At 36.4% G+C, this 19,893-nt stretch overlaps 1 protein-coding gene and 1 long non-coding RNA gene across 2 annotated transcripts in view; one reads left to right on the top strand and one right to left on the bottom strand.

The window, feature by feature from the left end:
* The window catches only part of LOC128986737 (myosin-I heavy chain), a 99,549-nt gene that overhangs the window by 7,655 nt on the left and 72,001 nt on the right, over nucleotides 1-19,893 (bottom strand). The window contains exons 24-29 of the mRNA XM_054407246.1: nucleotides 8,803-8,967; nucleotides 7,806-7,953; nucleotides 6,901-7,175; nucleotides 6,053-6,189; nucleotides 5,607-5,806; nucleotides 3,949-4,247 (exon numbers count right to left, since the gene is read on the bottom strand). Coding sequence (XP_054263221.1) covers nucleotides 3,949-4,247; nucleotides 5,607-5,806; nucleotides 6,053-6,189; nucleotides 6,901-7,175; nucleotides 7,806-7,953; nucleotides 8,803-8,967 — 1,224 coding nt within the window. The remainder of the gene's footprint in view (nucleotides 1-3,948; nucleotides 4,248-5,606; nucleotides 5,807-6,052; nucleotides 6,190-6,900; nucleotides 7,176-7,805; nucleotides 7,954-8,802; nucleotides 8,968-19,893) is intronic.
* On the top strand, nucleotides 13,685-19,392 carry LOC128986747 (uncharacterized). The gene is made up of 3 exons (XR_008490150.1): nucleotides 13,685-13,813; nucleotides 15,729-15,859; nucleotides 19,281-19,392. It is a non-coding gene; the product is annotated as an uncharacterized LOC128986747 (long non-coding RNA).

Genomic DNA, 19,893 nt, shown 5'->3' with positions numbered 1-19,893 from the left:
AGGAATTTTTCAGAGTTAAGCGAACACCCGAATCAGCGCCACTTAGGATTCCCCCCTCCCCTAAACCAATAACATGACATAACCGTATTTGTGAATTTTTTCCCAATAATTTTGGGAAGAACTTTTTTACAAGTTTAGGTTAGAAGAATACTTACAATAAAAGACTGTTTATTATTCGTATAAATTTAACATTTTTACACTTTTACTCATCATATAAACTTTAGCAAAACCAATTCCACACTAAAAAAACAGGCCGTAATCAAGGCCACACTAAAAACAGGCCGTAATGCTCGTCAATCATGACGTCACGATAGAAGACGGCAATGACGTAATTAAGGTTATATTTTTGTTTTCCATGAAAAGATTAAAACAAGCAACTGATCACAAACGGTAAACATTACATCATTGCCGTCTTCTATCGTGACTTCTTTGGGCTGACTGGACTCGCCACCAGATGATTTAAACAAAAATCTACTCATTGATTTGGCTTGTTTTTTATCTTCCTCTTACAAATTTGCCTTACCCTTTTTATAATAAGTGCCAGACGTTTTGTTTCTGCCATTGTTTTCTTAGTATCGGCTCGCTAGATGTTTTACTCATTCATTCAGTTTATACTTTCTTCTTATTTAATGCGCTAAATATAAATTAAACTTAAAACACTCGTAATCATTCACTTATCAACAATCATGAATCATCAAAACAACGTCATTACGATACCGATACACGCTAATACACTAAAAGAGTGCAATACAACGTAGTGCTCTGCTCTAGGATAAAAGTCAGAAGGGAGGGGGAAGTTTCTTGTGACAATTGGCGCTGCGCGCTTGCTTATCTCATCTCGAGCATGAGTGAGTCGTGAAATGAAACCCAAAGTACAGGCGCCGCGCTGTACGCTGCCGAGCGTCAGCTCACTACAAAATCGAAACTGCAAATGGCATTGAGTCCTTGAGTTGTAGTGCTTTACAAATATACACATTTTTCAAGTGCTGTTGGTACAAACAGAATTAATGCCTTTATTGTGGTATACTGCTTGAACTCCGAGCGAAAATAAACAAAATTACGTTGTTCACGTAAAAAAGTTGTTCCGTTGGCGACACGGCGCCACTTTTTTGTGGCGCCATATGCGGCCGCGTAGTTCGCGTATGGGTTAAACCGGCCCTGTTAACTACAGGTACCAAAGGGGAACTAAGAAGACTTTTATAAGGGATGAATCACACTTCTACTATTATTATTCTGATACAGGGTAAGTGTGAGTCTGCAGTACAAAAATATATCTAGTCATTAATAGTAAAATGTAGTTTTAAGGCTCCACCTTCATCAACGAGCAATAGCTAGTTTTTTTTTTTTTTTTTTTACTCAACAAAGCATGATTAGTTTTACCAAGTTCTTCTTAGTAAATCTAGCTACAGTTTTAACAAGTTAATGGAGTCATATCACAGAAAAATATTGCAAATTTGAAATCTTTCCAGAATACATTTGAAAGCTTTTTATTACAAAAATACTTTTATCATTTTCTTTTTATCGATATAGTTATTTTAAAAGACAAACTTCAGAAAACTATTTTTCAGGTACTGCAGACTCCTTATCAGTGAGTGTGCTAATGGTAACTGATATCAGGGTTAAGTCTGTGACTGTGTTGGGGAATTGCACTCTCTACTTGCTCTTGGCCAACCTGACACTGGGAGAAGATGATCTGTGGAAGTGGATTTATTATCACATCCACTGTGAATGACTTAACACACTGGAAAACCTGATCAACATAAAACAGCTGTAGACTTTATCAAGTCAAATAATCCATTCTTTGATTAATACACTCTAGTGAAAAAGTGGACTGTGGATTTAACTATACAAATTTCAAACAGGACCATTTGTATGTGCATTTAAACACTTAATAATTACACCTTGATAGAAAATCGCAATACCTACTTACATTTAAATCTGGAGGCTTTTTTAATACTACTGTACTAGAATTTTCTTAATACAGGGTGGGGCAGCATAACTTCCTTTTTTTAACGTGCGCCATTTTGTTTGTTGACGTCATAGCAGAGCGCTAGTAGTCTCGTTTAAGAGGCATTGTTGTAAAGTTTTGTGTTTGCAGAGTTCGGTTGACATTATGCGTTGGAACTGTGAAGAGCGTGCGTTTGCCGTTGAGGCCTACTTTTCGAGTGGATCTTCAGTGATCGCAACACAGCGCGCCTTTCGGAATAGGTTTAATTTAGCCCCATTGGCCCCTGTTCCGGACCGTAAATCAATTGTTATGTGGGTCACTACGTTTAGACAAACTGCGAATGCAACAAAACGAAGAACTGGAGTCCCACGGGGCCTATTAGATCACCTGAAAACATTGAGGCAGTGAGAGCTTCAATGTTGCAATCACCAAGGCGTTCAGCGCGCAAACATGCATCTGCCCTTGGACTTTCCAATTGTTCTGTGAGGAGAATTCTCCACGAAGACCTACATTTCCATCCATACAAGATGGCGATTGTGCAGGAACTGTCAGAACGTGACTACAATAATCGGAGGAACGCATGTGAGGTTTTTCTGGATATCGTTCCTGAGGACGCTATTGTGTTTTTTAGTGATGAAGCCCATTTTCATTTGTGTGGGTCTGTAAATAAACAAAATATGCGCTACTGGGCTGACACTAATCCTCGAGAATTACATGAGGCCTTTGCACTCATCTAAAGTGTCAGTGTGGTGTGCAATTTCCTCAACTTCAATTATTGGGCCCTGGTTCTTTGAGGAAAATGTAGTCGCAGTGACAGTGAATTCGGCCCGGTATGTGAACATGTTGCAGGAATTTCTTTTCCCACGACTAGATGAGGTGGATTTGGGGGACATTTGGTTCCCCCAAGATGGTGCAACGGCCCATACTGCAAGAGCATCGATGGCTGTTTTGAGGGAACACTTTCCAGAGCGCCTTATTTCAATCAGGGGTGATTTGCAATGGCCGGCTCGATCACCCGATTTGTCCCCTTGCGATTTTTTTCTATGGGGTTTTTTGAAGTCCCGTGTTTATGTGAACCGTCCAAGAACCCTCCAAGACTTAAAGAACAACATCCAGGAAGAAATTGCCAACATAACACCTGCTATGCTTGAAAGGGTATTGACAAACACCAGAAATCGGTATACTCAATGTATTCAGAATGGGGGACGACACCTACATGATTTACTGTTCAAAACTACATAAAACATAACTTTATGAATGTGCTTCCAATGTAAAAACCAAATAAAGTTTGACTGACCCATACAATGCGTTTTATTAAGTTTTTAAAAAAGGAAGTTATGCTGCCCCACCCTGTAGAACATTTAAGTGTATGGTATCAGCTCACACATCACAATCATGTTTCCAGTCTAAAATATCTGACAAAATTGTGAGTGTGTGTGAGTGTGTGTTAGTTAAGTAAAATCTGAGTAAAAAACCATTAATCAGTTTGCATAAGCATCACTTTTGTCATTTACTATCCAGATCCATCTATCCAAAGCAAAACAACCCTGCTTCATCTGGACCATAAAGATGACCTAAGCCTGGGTCTTGGTAAGGCTTGTAAATGGTAGCAATTTACTATTAATTACTTCACTGTCTAAGTTAGAGTTCCACAGGTGCATTGCTCATCCACAAGTCCCCACTTATACCTCCAGGGATTACACTTACCAGGTATTGCCTATTAGTAAGAAACAAGATTAATCAAACCCACCAATACTGTGGGGACAGGAGTGTTAAAAAAACTCTTCAAATGGATTTTTTTATTCACAACCATCATATGGTACCATAATTTTACTGAGTACCTACTCAGATTGAGTACTCCTGTGAGTAAATTGTAAAAGTGCGGTCTCAAGATTATTGAAAAAAAAAAAAAAACAGATCGCCCGTACTTTCCAATCCCAGATAATACATCAGTTAATAATTTAAATATATGCGTCTTGTCAGTAAACAATTTTCCTCACCTTTTCTGCAAACCTGGCGTACTTGCCCTCCTCCGTGACACAGTCGCTGGCGCAGCGCCGCAGGTGGCTGATGAGGTACTTGCGGATTAGTCGCTGGGGAGGCAACACTACAGAACAAGCCAGGGACAGCAGAGCCCAGTGGCGCAGGTTCACTCTACTGTTGGGGTCTGGGTGTTCCGTCGTCTGCTTCACCAGCTGTAGGTACAACTCTCCAAGCAGTGATTCTTTCCTCATGGCGAGCTCCATCACGTTCTGGATCAGGTTGATGTGTTCATCTTCTGCTCTACGAACTGTCTCGCCTGTTTAAAAACAACACTCATCTTAGACTTTGTCTATAACAATATTATTTCATGTAACCATTTTGAATTATGTCATTGTTTTATTTTTAACACGTTGACTGCTAACGCCGACTTTAGTCGGCGTCGCTAGCACTTCAATGTGGCGCGCGACGACAAAAGTCGGCACCAGACCAACAGAAATAAATTGAGTCAGTGTGAGCTTAGCCTCAGACGGAGACGTTATAATCGTTGCCAGACTGCCAGCTTGGAATGCGAGCTTTACTTTGGTGTAGGTTGGTACTAAAATTTCCCGTAAAATCCTGTCTGGCAATGCTTTTGTCCCGGTTTCGGGAATTTTTTCACTTCAACCCACATTACAAAGACACTGGATACGGATCCGTGCAGTGCTGCTACCTTTGGGTGTTTCAGTGAACTACATCCACTTCGGGGTAACGCAGCACAGTCACCACTGCTCTTTTGTGATTCGTCAGACTGAAATATTTGAATGCCAATTGTGTTCGCTGATTCGGTTGCGTGGCGGGGCTTCGCCCGCCACTGGGGAACGCCTGTACGTTGTTTTCAGCAGTCAACGTGTTAAAATGCTTGAAGCACTTTAAAAACCGTGACGGATTTTAATATTGATGATATTATCTTTTCAGAAATAAATACTAACAATGTTTTGGAAAGTTCCTCTAATTCAACCAGTCCTGCGTTATGAAACATAAAATTTAGCTCTCAACCAAAACTCAGAAAAGAAATCAATAGTTTTTTTTAAAAGTGTTAAGAAAAATGAATGGTCCAATAAATGAAAATGGTGGATGGAGAGAGTTAGATGAAATAAAGAGTTAAGAAACCTTTAACAACATCCGTACATAATAGCTATAATTAAAAGCAGAAGATTAAGATGGCCAGGACATGAAGAGGAGACTCGAAAACACCCTTAACAAAGAAGTATTTCAAAGGAGACCTGCAGGCACCAGACTGCTAGAAAGGCTTAAACTAAGATGGAAAGACCGAGTGGCAAAAGACCTGAGGAGTAATTTGGGAGCAAACCGAAGACCGAGAAGAATGGAGGCGAATTGTTGCGGAGGCTATAAACCTACTTCTGTTTGGTTTGAATGGCCACAGCAGAGAGCTAAGGTAATTTCTTTGATTATTCCACATAAGAAATTTAAAATGTACAGTTTACTTTGAAACAATTCAATTATTGTATTGTATTAGCACATACCTAAAAGAGATTAGTGTTTAGTAAAATTTGAAACCAGACATCAGGCACACAATTCCTGCAATCTAAACACTGGTCCAGTCAGCAGCACCTCCAGTTCTCCTTGAATCCAAACGGTGTTATAGGAAATAGTATCTGAATCAATGTTTACTTACCATTCTGCCCAAGCCCTGCGTAAGTGAGTATGATCTGGTACATCTGAACGGCTATCTGCTCTTCCGCCTCTGGCATCTTCATGAGACTCTGGGTCATTGGTTGACGACCAAACGCCCAATAGCTGAGGGAGAATCCTTTGTAGTTCTCTGACACACCACCGTAATCTGCTCTTAGCTTCTCCAGACCATGCCTGCTTAACCTGTGACAAAAATATAAGGATGAGAATATATGTAAAAATAATCATGAAATAAAAAACATAATTTAAACACCAAGGAAATTTTCTTTTCCTAATTATTAACAAAAGCAGGAATTATTCATCAATTGGTTATGTTGAAAGTGTAAATGAATTATCGTTGAATATTGTTAAAATGAATAGTAAGAGTAAATTCAGACTTTTTAATTGATTCCAAATATATGACTGTATCAAGTAAACATTTATCATTACCTTCGTAATGTGTTCCTGATGAATCCACCTCCGATTTCTTGAGGTTTCCTCAACATTTCACTGTCAACCAGAGCTCTTCTGCAGTTTACTACATTGTGGTAAAGTCTTATGCGGTCTTCATTAGTCATTGCTTTTACCTGCAAAAAAAGAAAAAGTTATATGCATGGGTTATAGGTAGGCCTATGGGCAAAGTTTTGGCGGTTTTGAGATTCGGTTTTGACACATCACTAATTAGAATCGTATTGGACCTAACTCATTTCTCATTTGGCTATAACTGATGATGCTTCCTATATATTCCATTCACAAAATTTTGGCGGTTTGAGGGGAAGTGATTTCGTCCCCTGCACCTCATCTTTACTTTGACACAACAGCCGACAGCTGATCTACTGATAAAAAAGTATTAAGCTAATAAAGTGGTGAAGGAACCCAGAAAGACAGCTGATCTGCTGATAAAAAAGTATTAAGCTAAAAAAGTGGTGAAGGAACCCAGAAAACATTCCCCTTAAACCGCCTACATTTTGTGAATGGACTATAACATGTCATCATGAGTAATAAGCCCAATGTTCACAGTTTTAGTTTTCTCTTAGCCTATAAAAAAACACGATAATACCTATGATAAAATTGAAAAAAATTAATTAAAAAATTAAACCAACAAATCTTCTAATAATGAACACAGGAGAAAAAAAGTATCATTGTTTAACTGCCAGCAACATCAGCTGTAAAATATATCCCGCATATTTTACACATATTACATTACTAAATTGTTTTCCTATGCAATTGCTTGTTTAACTTGTTGTTAGATATAAAACAAAATGGGTAATTTTTTTCAACACAAAACAGATACTTACTGGAACTTCATTATCAGTTATCCAGCCAGCCAAGGCGGGGCAGTAGCTGACGATGAGAGAGCCGATCTCCGACTTCTGCGGAGTCTCAAAGACAAAACAGCGGTGAGCCCCGTTGTCTCCATGTTGTCTCATCAGGTTCACTGTTAGGAAGCTGTCACTGGGATCGAGGAAGATGGATTCCACATCTTGGTAACGGAACTCGTACAGTATAAACTTGTCATCTGGCTTGATCAACATCAGGCCTTCACTGTTCACTCCTAATATCAGGCTGTTACCTGAAAATCATGCATATTGTACTAGAGTTCTAGAAGTTGCTTGGATGGAAGGTTTTATAAAATCTAAGAAGCAATTATTGAACTGTATCCATAAATTAATTAATAAGTAATAATAAGTGCATAATTAATTTGTCAGTATAACGCTATTTTTAAACCACCTAAGTACCAAGAATTAATAACTTCTTATATACAAAAAATGGTAAAAATTATTTGTTTTCACGTCCGTTTTAGATAGGTAACAGTAGAATGATTCAATAATTGTGTTTGTTATCATGCTTGGGGTATAATTATGTCAAAGGTTATTTTTTCCCACCAGGCTAAAAGTTTTCCTATTTGGTCTGCTGTTCTTTATAGAGAATTAAGGAAAAAAAATAAAAAAAGATTGCTAATTTGTAGCATTTTAGGATCGTATATTTTCATAGAAGATATAGGTTAATAGGTTGAATTTCTAGTGTGTGGTTGTTGGTGCAGGTCTCTGTTTCTTGGCTCGTGGCTAGGGACTCCATAGAATAGTAAAACTTACATAGAAGCTATTGACTATTCTCTTGTCCTACACTGTGTCATGAAAAATATACCATAAAAAATAATTTCAATTCACAAAACTACGGTAACACTGGAGTTGAGACTTACCATAAGACCAATAGCCTCTGTACGTGACTTGGAACATTGTTGTTCCATAGAGAGGATACTGCATCACGCAGGAGAGATAAAGTGCTTTAGCTGTTAAACTGGTCTTGCCCGTCCCGTACTGCCTGTGAGCTTGGGCAATTATTGGCACCTGCAAAAATAAATAGATAGAAATAAGACACAGATTATGTAAAAATCTAACTTGTTAATACTTGCACTAGAACAGTACAGAAAACCATTTTAAGTTTATTTCTTCTTAAAAAAGCTATTCCAGAATGTTAGCCTTATATTGCTCTTATTATTATTTTTTTATAAAGAGCTCTGTTATATTATTAACACATAAATGAAAGGAGAGTATGCTACCATTAATCCAAACCCAATCCAAAATTTTTCATTTTGGATTTCTCCTTGAACTATTACAGAGCTTCCATAATGAGTTCCATTATTATGGAACTTCTAATTGAAGAACTGTTTGCTTCTCTGCTACTAGTAAAACTTGAGGACTTTCAATTAAAATAAAAAAAAAACATTCTCCAAAGAAAAAATTTAGCAAAACTGTCAGGGATAGTTATGAAAAGAGGGGGGTTGATGATGAGGTATCTTATTAGTTGTTAGCTCAATGCTGAATGTCTTGAAATTTGTGCAATAGGGATTGAATATATCATTGAAATCCTTGTTACTCACATAAGTTAACTAGGTTCCCATTCAACTTTGAAATATTATAAACAAATTTCTTCTCACTAAATGTCAATACAAACATATTTTAACTACAAGTTACTAAGTTCATTCATGTTTAAAAGATGAGGCTTTGCGATGGGACTTGCCAACCTTTTCAAACACTATATTTTCTACTAGATGCAAAATAAAAAGACCATCTTAAATTTAGTGTTTGGCACAGTGATGCTTACTTGACTTTGTAGTGAGAAATAATGGAGTAACACTTAACTGAGAGACATAAGAATTACGCAAACTCTTTTTTCAAATGTATGATTCAACTGACCCAAACATCCTCTCCTCTGCTGCGGCTGACCCTGTAGGGAAGGTAACTGTCAATGTCCATGTAAGACTCTAGAGACTTGGAGTCCTTGGGGTCTCCTAGGTTGACCTGAGCCTGCAGACCTGCCAGCTGTAGGGCTACCTTCTCACTCACCGGGAAGTCATCACACTGCAACAAGTACACATCTCAACTGCAAATCAACTATTTGACAAACTAAATTTTCATAGATATTTGAATTAGTATAACAAAGACTGAAATATCATAAAATATTGTTCAGTGATCTGTGAACCTGTTAAAGTTTTAAAAGCAACCCTGAAAAAAACAGTGTAAACAACAATAAACAAAATTAGAGAGCAAAAAGTTCAATTTATTTTGGATTCTAATCCTCAATTCTGGCAGCCTATCCCTTCAAATTTTATTTATTATTATTTTGCTATAAAACATAGCAATATCACTAAAAACTTATGTATGCATAGTTGCCTCATACTATATTGTGATAAATTCCTTTTGAATAAATCCTTTAGTTATTGCGAGACAGTAAGCAGTAAACAAATACACACTAGAGTTTGTCCCTACTATCTGTTGTATGACATGATAGCTCTCTCACAATATCCTGGAATACCCTAGTGGAAGTATCACTAAGCAATCATTAAAAAATTAAGTGATATCACTAAAAATCCTATTGATTTTTAATGATATCATTAGACATCATTTAATGACATCATCTAACCAAACAAACCTAGTGATGTAACTAGATTTGTTTTTAATGATATCACTAAAGATCAGTATAGTCATTAGAAATAACTAGGATTAAATTGTTAATCATTAGGTTTCTACTGACATCACTATAATCATCAAGCCAGTCACTAGAAGTCATTAGAGAATTTAGTGATATAAACTTAAAATCACTACAATTGTTAGTTAAATGTGAAAGATTCAAAACTGACTGTTGGGTATAGCCAAGCAAACTCAATATGATGTAATACAATAATTTATTTCCTTATATTTAAATTTGAATGTATATTAGTGTTACAAGGTACATTGATCTGAGCTTAAAAACCCCTTTTGATGCTTTGTCAAAGAAAGTAGAAAAATTGGGAATGTTATTTAAGTTATATGAGGTGAACTTTAAATAAAACTTTATTGAATTATAATATTTTTGGAATCCTAACCTGTTGAGTAGTTTTATTTATTTATTCGCGGTACAACCATTTTTAAAGGGTTGACATGCTGACATTATAATGCAATATTGAAAGATTGTGATTCAAGATGAACGAAAAGTGATTAATGAACCCAAGTGAGATACTACGCCGATTTTAAAATCTGCATTTTGCTGCAGATTTGTAGGCGAGGGGATTGTCGGCTGGGAATCTGTAACGTACAGGTTGTTACCTGTCCGCGCACACGGTCGACTAAAAAATCGGCCAGTCGCCGATCTTTCATTGTATAGTATTTCAATAACTATAAGATCTTTACAACCATTAAAACATGCTCAGTCAAATTTTTGTAAGTTTTGTTTCCAAGTTTACCCCTATTCAATCAAAGCTGGATTACCATATATTATTAACAGGTATTTTTTAGAAAGAAATTGTCCAAAAATCCGTTGTCCAACTTATAGTAACAGTTTATCAAAACTTTTAACAGAAATTCTATAGCAATTAAAAATTTTTTAATGTCATCTCGTAAACAGTGTGCAGTTTATAAAACAGCCCATTTTAAAGTCTCTAACTTGCTATCCGATGAACCCAATATTTACAAAAACTTCTTTTTTTCTTTGATCTAATTAGAAGAGCACAAACATAGGTTAATTCAACAAAGTCCATTTTAGGATACCTTAACAATGCACTCAAAAAAATTCATTTCTTGACTAAAAATCGCCACGTGTGCGCCTAAACATAAAAATCGCCACGTGTGCGCCTAAACAAAAAATCAACTGTGTGCGCTTAGCCAACAATTTAAGTGTTTAATTGTAAAACTTCAATTGACTTCACTGTCCGGCCGCTTGAACGTGCGGATGTCCACAACCTATCTCCCCCTCCCAGACAGTTTCAACCCACAAAAAATGTCCCGGAAGACCTAACGAAGCCAAACGTGGACGCCCGAAAGTTTTGGAAACTACACGGGAAGAGCAAGTGCAGGCGGCTAAAAGGAATTATAGGGGGACGCACACTCAAATCAAATCAGGGATAACAAAAAACAATACTCCAAAGACCACCCTGAGGTAAATAGAGCGGCTGTTGGGCGTTATAACCAAACACACCCTGAGGTCAACAGGGCGGCTGTTGGGCGTTTTGCCAAACGCACCCTGAGGTCAAGAGGGCAGCTGTTGGGCGTTACAGCCAAACGTACCCTGAGGTCAACGGGCGGCTTTTAAGCGTTACAGCCAAACACACCCTGAGGTCAACAGGGGAACTGTTGGTCGATATAGCCAAGGAAATCCTGACACCTCTCGACAAAGGGTGCAGATTTTCCAGTTAGGCCTACATAATCCTTTGCTGTCTCACCTTCGTCACTTGCCAGCTACACTTGCTCGGCATATTTCTCAACACCGTCCTATGGGGTCTTGCGAGGGAGAGTTGTTGAACAATATTCCAGCTTTTAGTCTAAAAAAATTAGTCTTTGGGACAGTGAAATCTTCAAGTGTACCTACTGTGGGGATAGGCTTTTTGAGGAGGAAAAGTGTTGGAAGAAGTGGTTTTGCGGACAAGGGGCATACACCGTCCTTGATCTAAGTCCTCTTGATGAAACCTTCTATTCCGATCGTTGTTTTCTCGACAGGGCTTTCTTTTTGTAAATCGGTCCCGTCTTTTACATCGACGGCGAAGAAAGGCAGAACATTGCTTTGGTTACATCACTTGACGGTGTCGTTGATGCCTCTTTCACTTGATACCTGTCACAGCAAAATCCATACGTCTCTCACTATCGGCGTTTGGGTAGTGAGCCAGCTGTGAACGCTCACTTGGATTTCCAAGTGACAAGTAGATCCACCCTAACCATGGTCCCGTTCTAGGTGACAGGCAAACAGGTATTGATGTGCACGCTGTCCCAAGCACCAACGAGACAGTTTACGAGCCCCACAAGCTATCTGTATGGAAAGTTGGATCCGGTCGACCCACTTCTATCAACCTTTTCAGTCCTCCACTTTCAAAATTAAATTAAATTTAAAAAACTTAAACAGGCAAAATAGCAAACCCTATTATTTGATTTAATAGTTTCATCAGATCTGTTTTAGCAACTGACGTTAAATTATGCCACATACAAAATATTAAAACCATTAGCATAACCTCAAAATATGGTCCTACTGCTGTTAGGCAAGGTGGAGTTGGAATTATCACGTTGATAAGATTGTTCAGTAGGCCTAAACCCACTGAAATTACTTTCATTGTCATGATTGTCATTTATTAATTCTTCGAGTGTCAAATGAACCTACATCTGAAGTATCTGAACTTTCAGTTGTCAAAAGTATCAAGGTCTAAATGGAAAAGCTCTGAGTCTACAGACTTAATCAGGACTATCATTTGACCTATCAACGATTTGGCAATCTATAATTTCATATCAACATACTAACTTTTACTACAAAACAAAAACCTGACAAATAGGCCTACTCAATAAACAACACAATAAGAGCCACAGACGACAAATGAAACTAATGTAAACATTACTAATGAATGATGATTGGATGGATCACAGCACAGCTGAGTTGCAAAGAGGACTGTTACAGTGCATAGAGGAACAATAGTAGTCTATTAAAACGTATTTTGGTAGGTGTACTGGGAAGTGGTTTTATTTTAATACTGTAATTTGAAAAGTGGTTATTCTTCAACTGCAAGTCCATATTAGTATAGTTCCCTAAAAATATCAATTTACGATTTGCGCAAACTATAGTGCTTTCGTCATCCGTAATGAAGAAAGAGGAGGGGAACGCAGGAACCGGAAAGACAACAGAACTAGAATACAAACCCATAGAGGAATTAAATTATCTAAGTCACGGAAATATAATTAATTATACATTATTTATTGACTTTTTATAGTCATTTTGCACTGCATGTATATTTTGCTCAGCATGTTTTTTTACGCTCTAAAAACAACACAAATTTGGTAATACACAATACGTTTATATCTAATTTAAACATGTTAAAATTATGCATGTCATGCATATGGATACGTCAAAAAGTGGATTACATGTTGCAAAAACACAAGTGAGAGATAATAAAGTACATAAAACATTCAGGCATTAAACAAAAAAGTCAAATACGTAGAGTAATAATTAAGTTACTAATTAAAACATAAATTTTGTCTTACAACTCTTAAGATCATACTAATCATACTATTAAAGTAGACTATATACATGTTAAAATAATGTGGTGTAGTAATAATAGAGATCGATGGGTAATTGCAACTATAATTTCAACATGTAGCCTATATTTTTATTTAGTGCATACAAAAACACGCTATGCAAAACATACACGCTATGCAAAATATACACACAGTGCAAAATGACTATAAAAGTCAATAAAAAATGTATAATTAATTATATTTCTGTCACATAGATAATTTAATTTCTCTATGGGTTCGGTTTGGATTCTAGTTCTGTTGTCTGTCCTACCCCTGCGTAGTGCGTTCCCTTCCTCTTCCGCTATTACGGACTACGAAACGAAAGCGATAGTTTGCACCATTCCTACTATACATAATAAGCAATAGTATATTTACAAAACTACATAGAAAAGATTTTAATTTTAAAATACTAGCTACTTGGGATGTATAAAAAATAAAATGTAAGCTCAATAAAACAATGGGGGAATTGCGGGACCATCTTCAAATTGAATGCTTTGAATTTTACGTCTAGTTCCCCGTAGCCTAAGCGAAACTGCTTGAATGATGGAAAGCTGGCTTTGGATTCTCAACCATCCGATAATTTGGGAGTATGGTTTTCTCCATTTTACAGCCAGGGCTTCGCTTGTTCTCCTCTGAAACGCTTCATATTTTTTGTGGGGGACTCCTTCCGTACTTGCAGGTAAGTTAAATATCTTCAGGCTAGGCCTATGATTAATTATTATCCAGACCTTAAGTTAGGCGAGAATCGCTTTAGTTTGGATCACACTTTAACAGGTGCCTTACTCTCAAATAGGCTAGATGTAGGCTACTCATTCTCAAATAAGTTAGCATAGGCTACTTAATTTTGTTAGCCAATTGTTTTAACTTTAGTATAAGTTACTAGCCTAGGCTAGAAGTGGAGTGGGCCTAAATTACACAAGGCCTAATCAGCATACACCTTTTGCTAGGTAAAATAGGCCTAGCCTAGGCTTTTAAGTAGGCCTCTAGGCTAGGCCTAGTAGTGTCCGAAGTGACGACTCGCGTAGGTATTTCTTGACTCGAGTCAAATTGACTCATGACGAAGGTAAGTTAATTTGTCAAATAAGTTAGGTAGGTACCGTGACTCACCCAAATACCGCGATTCTTAAATTTTCTCACCAATATTAAAAATATTGCTGGTCAAATAGGCCTACGTTTAAACTTCATATAAGAAGTAAATTCAACTTTAGGAGTTTAAATGTCTGACGGCTGCTGGATCCATGTCATCTGGCTCATTTATCAGTTTGAATATTGACGTTTCTTGAAACAGGTGTTTTCGTTATGTTTTCTATAAGGACTCATGACTATGTCAACTACATTACTTAGAGTTTTGAATTGAGTCAGACGCAATCAACTTGGTGCCATTGTGAAACCTCAGTCAACACAGGTGAGTTCGGGTGTTGCATTTTAAGTTAGTTAACGTTCTACATTTACTGCAATATGTGAGTAAATGTAAGACGTAAACTGAAGTGTAGCCAGTTCGGGCCAACTCGCAGCGTAACAATTATCAGTTATTATAAGTTTAGTAATATAGTATGGCGAGTCGGCTCGAATCGCATTTAGCCAATAGCTTATCGTTTAAGTTTTGCGAGTCAACTCATTAACTGCGCTACGAGTTCATATAGGTTCGGCTTTCTCAGCATAAGTTCGTTTCTTACTGCATTCCCCTTTGAGCCAATAGTGTTTAAGTTTTGTGAGTAAACTTGTTACATTCCAAGTTCGTGTAAGTAGGTTCGTTTTTTTCCGTACAAGTTTGTTTAAGCGTTTAGGTTTTGGAAGTCGACGAGTTGAGTCAACTCGTTACATTAGTTTTAGGTTCGGGCAGGTTCGGTTTTCTCTGTACAAGTTCGTTTTTGACTCACTTTGAGCCAATAGCGTTTAAGTTAAGTTTTGGGAGTTAACGAGTTGAGTCGACGCATTACGTTCCGAGTTGGTGCAGTTTTGGCTTTCTCGGTACGAGTTTGTGTCTTTGGTCTACTCGCTCCGCATGGCTGGCAGTAAGTTAGGCATAAACTCTTGAGCTCGAGTTAAGTTATGGATGAGTTGACTGGAGTCAACTCGACTCATCACATCACTAAAGCCTAGGTTACGGTGAGTTATACAATTTGACTCACAATAGAGGCTAAGCCTGAGGATAGCTCCGGCCAGAGGAACAACTAAGTTAGCCTGTAACCATCAATGCTAAGAATGAATGTGTATTTCCTAAGTTTTTGCCTTTTAAGATAGATTTTTCTGTTATTCGTCTATTGTATAAGCAGGCCTACCAAGCAGACAATGATTTAATTGATTTGAAAGGTAGTTTTTCTAAGGAAGTCATAAAGTTTTGTTTTGACTGGCTTTTTAATCATAAAATTTGACATGCCTAGACCTAGCCTATCTCAGGGACATAAATTGCTTCTGAGTAACTTATTTTTCTTTAGTTAACTTACCTGCTATTGAACTTATTGTACTTAGACATTTAAAACATCTGCAGGCAAGGTGATTGGTCTATAGGTAGGTATGAACCAGCATCTCCCGCCATTAATGGCTATTAAATATCAAAATATGCACCCCAAATAAGGTGATTATTTTTCTAGACACAGAAGAAGAGATGGAGGAGAAGATAGACAAAACAAGAACAAGGTGCACAAACACCAAGTTTGCCGTTGATGCTGACGAGGGAACTAGCCTATAGGCCTTGCGAGAAGTTAGATAAAAAGCAAGTACCGTAAGTAAAATACAAACTAAGTTATCACAAATGCTAATTTATTTTACTGTTGTTCTGTGGAGAAACCTATATTTGATCTTGAAAAGCTTTAGGCTAAGCAACATATTGGGAGTAAATTAGGTTAAGTTTACAAGCAGCTTACCTTGCTTGTGACTTGTTATATGGCTAGCCATTAATAACTTAACTCAGGGCCGATTGCCGATTAACCGGATAGGCACGGTTGGCACTTGCCTAGGGCGCGAGGTAAATGGCTTTTTTGGGGGGGCGCCAAGAATTGAAAAATAAAACAAATTGGTGATTGTATTTGCATGTAAAATCAGGGAAAATTGAAAATTCCAGCTATAACTACAAAATTAACGCATAATTCTCGGTTAAAAAAAGTCACACATCATTCCTGGATTTCCTGGTCGGTGGACACCCTGTAATATATATTGCAAATGGGCGCTAAGACTATTAGTTGTGCCTAGGGTGCTTAGAGGGTCCAAAACGGGCCTGATTAACTCTTTCAGTGCTATGCGGGATATATCATTGTCCATCTTTTTCCCGAAGAGTAGTATGGAACGATATATCGTTGTTCGTGTTTCATCCGAATATGCTATGCGATGATATATATCGTGCCGGTGTGACTTTTGATCGTGTGAGTATAAATAATGGGCATATCGGTTGACTCGGTTGTTGTTTCGAAACAGCGATGGTTTCTTTTCAGTCCTCATACGATTGAGGCCTGATATATAGTTCCTTAGCACTTTTGAGATGAAACATTTGATTTTTATCGATTTTTCTCGCACACTAGATTTAGCCCCCGTGTCAGGCATAACACTTTTCGGACAAAATATAAGTATACTATAACTCTAGCATTTTTTAGAAATTTACAAAGAAATTCTAGTTTGGGTTAAACAATTAAGTTTTTGGTAAGTTAACTGTTCAGTAGGCATTTTACGATTTGCACTCTCATCGTTTTATTTTGTTTACTTTTGATTGTTAATAAAATTTACCTCAAGTAAAATAAAACATAAATCATGAATTAAATACAATAGGTTTATCAATTACTTAGGCCTCATTCATATTTACTTAGGCTCCATTCATATTTATATTTCCAATAGTACGTTTCAAGTCAAATCGATTAAGTTAAAAAATAGAACTGTTCAAGTAATATTTTTTTTTAATTTAAGATGTAACTAGGCCAAGCCTACAAACATTTATAATGCTAAACACTCAACACTTAACTTGACTGGTTTTTTCTACATTTTTTTGGCACACTCGTTAATGACATCGTCAAAGTTCATTTTTAGAGTTACATCACTCTCTGTACACAAGATTTTAAATGGTTTGGTTTAGTCTGTTAAAGTGTTGACCTAATCCGACAGTTCCTGCAGGCACAGTTTTTAATTCATAAAAAATTAAATAGCCTACTTATTTTAGGCTTTTTTTAACATATTTTCACTGCCCAAAAGCTTTTTTCCACTCTCTTTATAAACCCACTGCTAAACTTGGTTTTTTGCTCATTTCACACAAACAGTGTGTGAATGTAAAAATAAAATATCTCGTTTAATAAAAATAAAATTATAAACAAAAACATGACAGTAAATTTAGTTCACTAACCAACTGATAATATGTTTCTCACTCGAGCAAAGAGAACTGACATCGGTGAGTAATGAAAAAAATGACATTGATAATTAATTACAAATAAAGATTTAAGGCGGATCAAGTAGTGACATATGATATGTAAGCAGTGGCAGTGATGAGTCATGAGGGAGGGAACCAAGAGTGAGGAGGATTCTATAGATTCAGAAAATATTTTCTGTTGCTTGCGCCCAAAAAAAAAAAAACTTGCGTCTAGGCTCATTTATAAACGCAGAACTGATGGCGGCCAGTTTTGAAACCGCAGTTTCATTGTCAAACCTCTTGCTTCACAATGGCGGATCCAGAGGGAGGGAAGACATTGGTTTACATTGGTCGAGTAAGCTCGGCCGAAATGGCTCGGCTATTCTTACTTGTCATGTTTTAGAAAAGTGGGTTTACATTAGTAAAGTTAATTCGGCTGAGTTGACGACTTAAGTTTTGATGATTACAAGTACAGTTATTGTGTAAATTATATGTAAATGCTCCGTAATATGGTGTTACATTTCAAAAATGCTTGAAAAGGGTGTACAATTTGTTGGTAAAGGAAGTTGATGCATTGGTGAAAGAAAAAAATGAATAGGGAATTGGGCAGATTTTAAAATCATCATTAGTTCTTAATTCAATGATGACCTTGTGTTTTAATTCTTTGCTTCGCTTCTTGTACTTACACCAAACCATTACTTCCCATATCTTTTACAAGGTTGTCAATTGCTGTTTGTGGCATTTCTTTGTTTTTCTAAGAAGTGCTTTTGAGATTTAACAAAAAATTTGCATCTCGATACAACTCAACAAACTTTAATGTTTCCTCTTCTGTCCACTTCATTTTAAAATATTTTTTAAATCAACTTTAAAATAACAAAAACATGTATAAGATTGCTAAAATGCGACTTGAGACAGCAGACTGAGAGTGGTGGGGGAAGGGCAAGTGCTCGAAATTGGTCGAGTGGCTGTCTCCTGGCCAAAACTACTCGACTTGTCCGCCAGCTGGGTCTGGCACTCGTCTCGCTTGTCAATCGACTCGTGAAATTGTCTTCACTGGTCAAGTTGACGGTAGAGTACTGACTCGCCTGTCTAATCGCTCTTTTACTCGACCAATGTAAATCAAGCTTAAGCGGCAAGGTGCCTTGTTGTGATGAACTATGAAGCTATACACAATAAAAATCCCTAACTTAAAACACAACCCCCGTAACATGTTCCTCTTTGGATATATAGGTTATAACATTTCTTTTGCATTGTTGTTGATGAGTTAATATTTAATTCATGGCTTGTTGTAAGATGTAAAAATATTGCATTTTTGTTTTTCATTGCTAGTTTTTTTTTAAATTAATTTCAGTTTTGTTAATTAACCACTTATTTGAAATTACAAGTTTAGGTTTAGGTATGAGGTCTTGCTCTTTTTACGTCTCTTAATTACTGACATGATTTAAAAATTATATTTCAAGCTCTCAAATCCAGCTTGGGTTCAAAGTTAGTATTTTTACCATTTGAAACCATTTTGTGCTGTTTTGTTTAAATGTACTACTATAGTATAAAAGAGTCCTAAAGTTTAAATTGTAAAACTAATTGAATAGTGTACAATTTTAAAATAGTAAACTATGGATATTCTGTTTAGTTTAACTAGGGTATCTATGTAAGTATAAAATATTATTTGTGATTCCAATGTTGGTATTCTATATAATATTATCTTAGAACTTTAGGAATATGTGGTTTTTTTAAAGAAGCAATGATTGTCTAAGGATTTATTTGCTCAATGCACAATTTAAAAATAATAAACTTTAATTTGCATTTCCTTTTTAAGGGATCTGAAGCAGCTGAAGTGCCGTATATGTTGCAAGTTCCAAAATCCACTAATGTCTTGAAATGTGTGTTAATTTATTGAAAGTTAGTCATTGTCTTATTGTTATGTTTAAGTGAACTGAAGTTAAAATTTTATAGTTAGCTCAATGTAAATTTTAAAAATAATAAACTATTATTTGTTTTTATGTCTATTTTGTTTTCCACCTTTTAGAATTTGTCTAGCTAACTAAATTTCAATAGGGGTTTCTAGTGATTTCGTTAGAAACATGAAGTGTCATCACCAAAGGTCAGTAAACTTGTTTAGCTGTATAACAAAACACAAAGTGTTATAACTAATTATCATTAAAAGTATTTAGTTATATCACTGAATATCATCAAAAATAACAAGTTATACCAGTACACATCATTTAAAGGTTTAGTGATATCATTAAAATTGTCTAGTGATATCAGTACACACCATTAAAATGTTTAGTGATATCATTAAAATTGCCTAGTGATATCAGTAAACACTATTAAAATATTTAGTGATATCATTAAAATTGTCTAGTGATATCATTAAAATTGTCTAGTGATATCAGTACACACCATTAAAATTTTTAGTGATATCATTAAAA

Source organism: Macrosteles quadrilineatus, unplaced genomic scaffold, assembly GCF_028750875.1.
Source record: "Macrosteles quadrilineatus isolate MER2022 unplaced genomic scaffold, UCM_ALF_1.0 Scaffold_1__1_contigs__length_201487025, whole genome shotgun sequence".
Taxonomy (NCBI): Eukaryota; Metazoa; Arthropoda; class Insecta; order Hemiptera; family Cicadellidae; genus Macrosteles; species Macrosteles quadrilineatus.
This window is presented reverse-complemented; position numbering and strand designations above follow the sequence as displayed.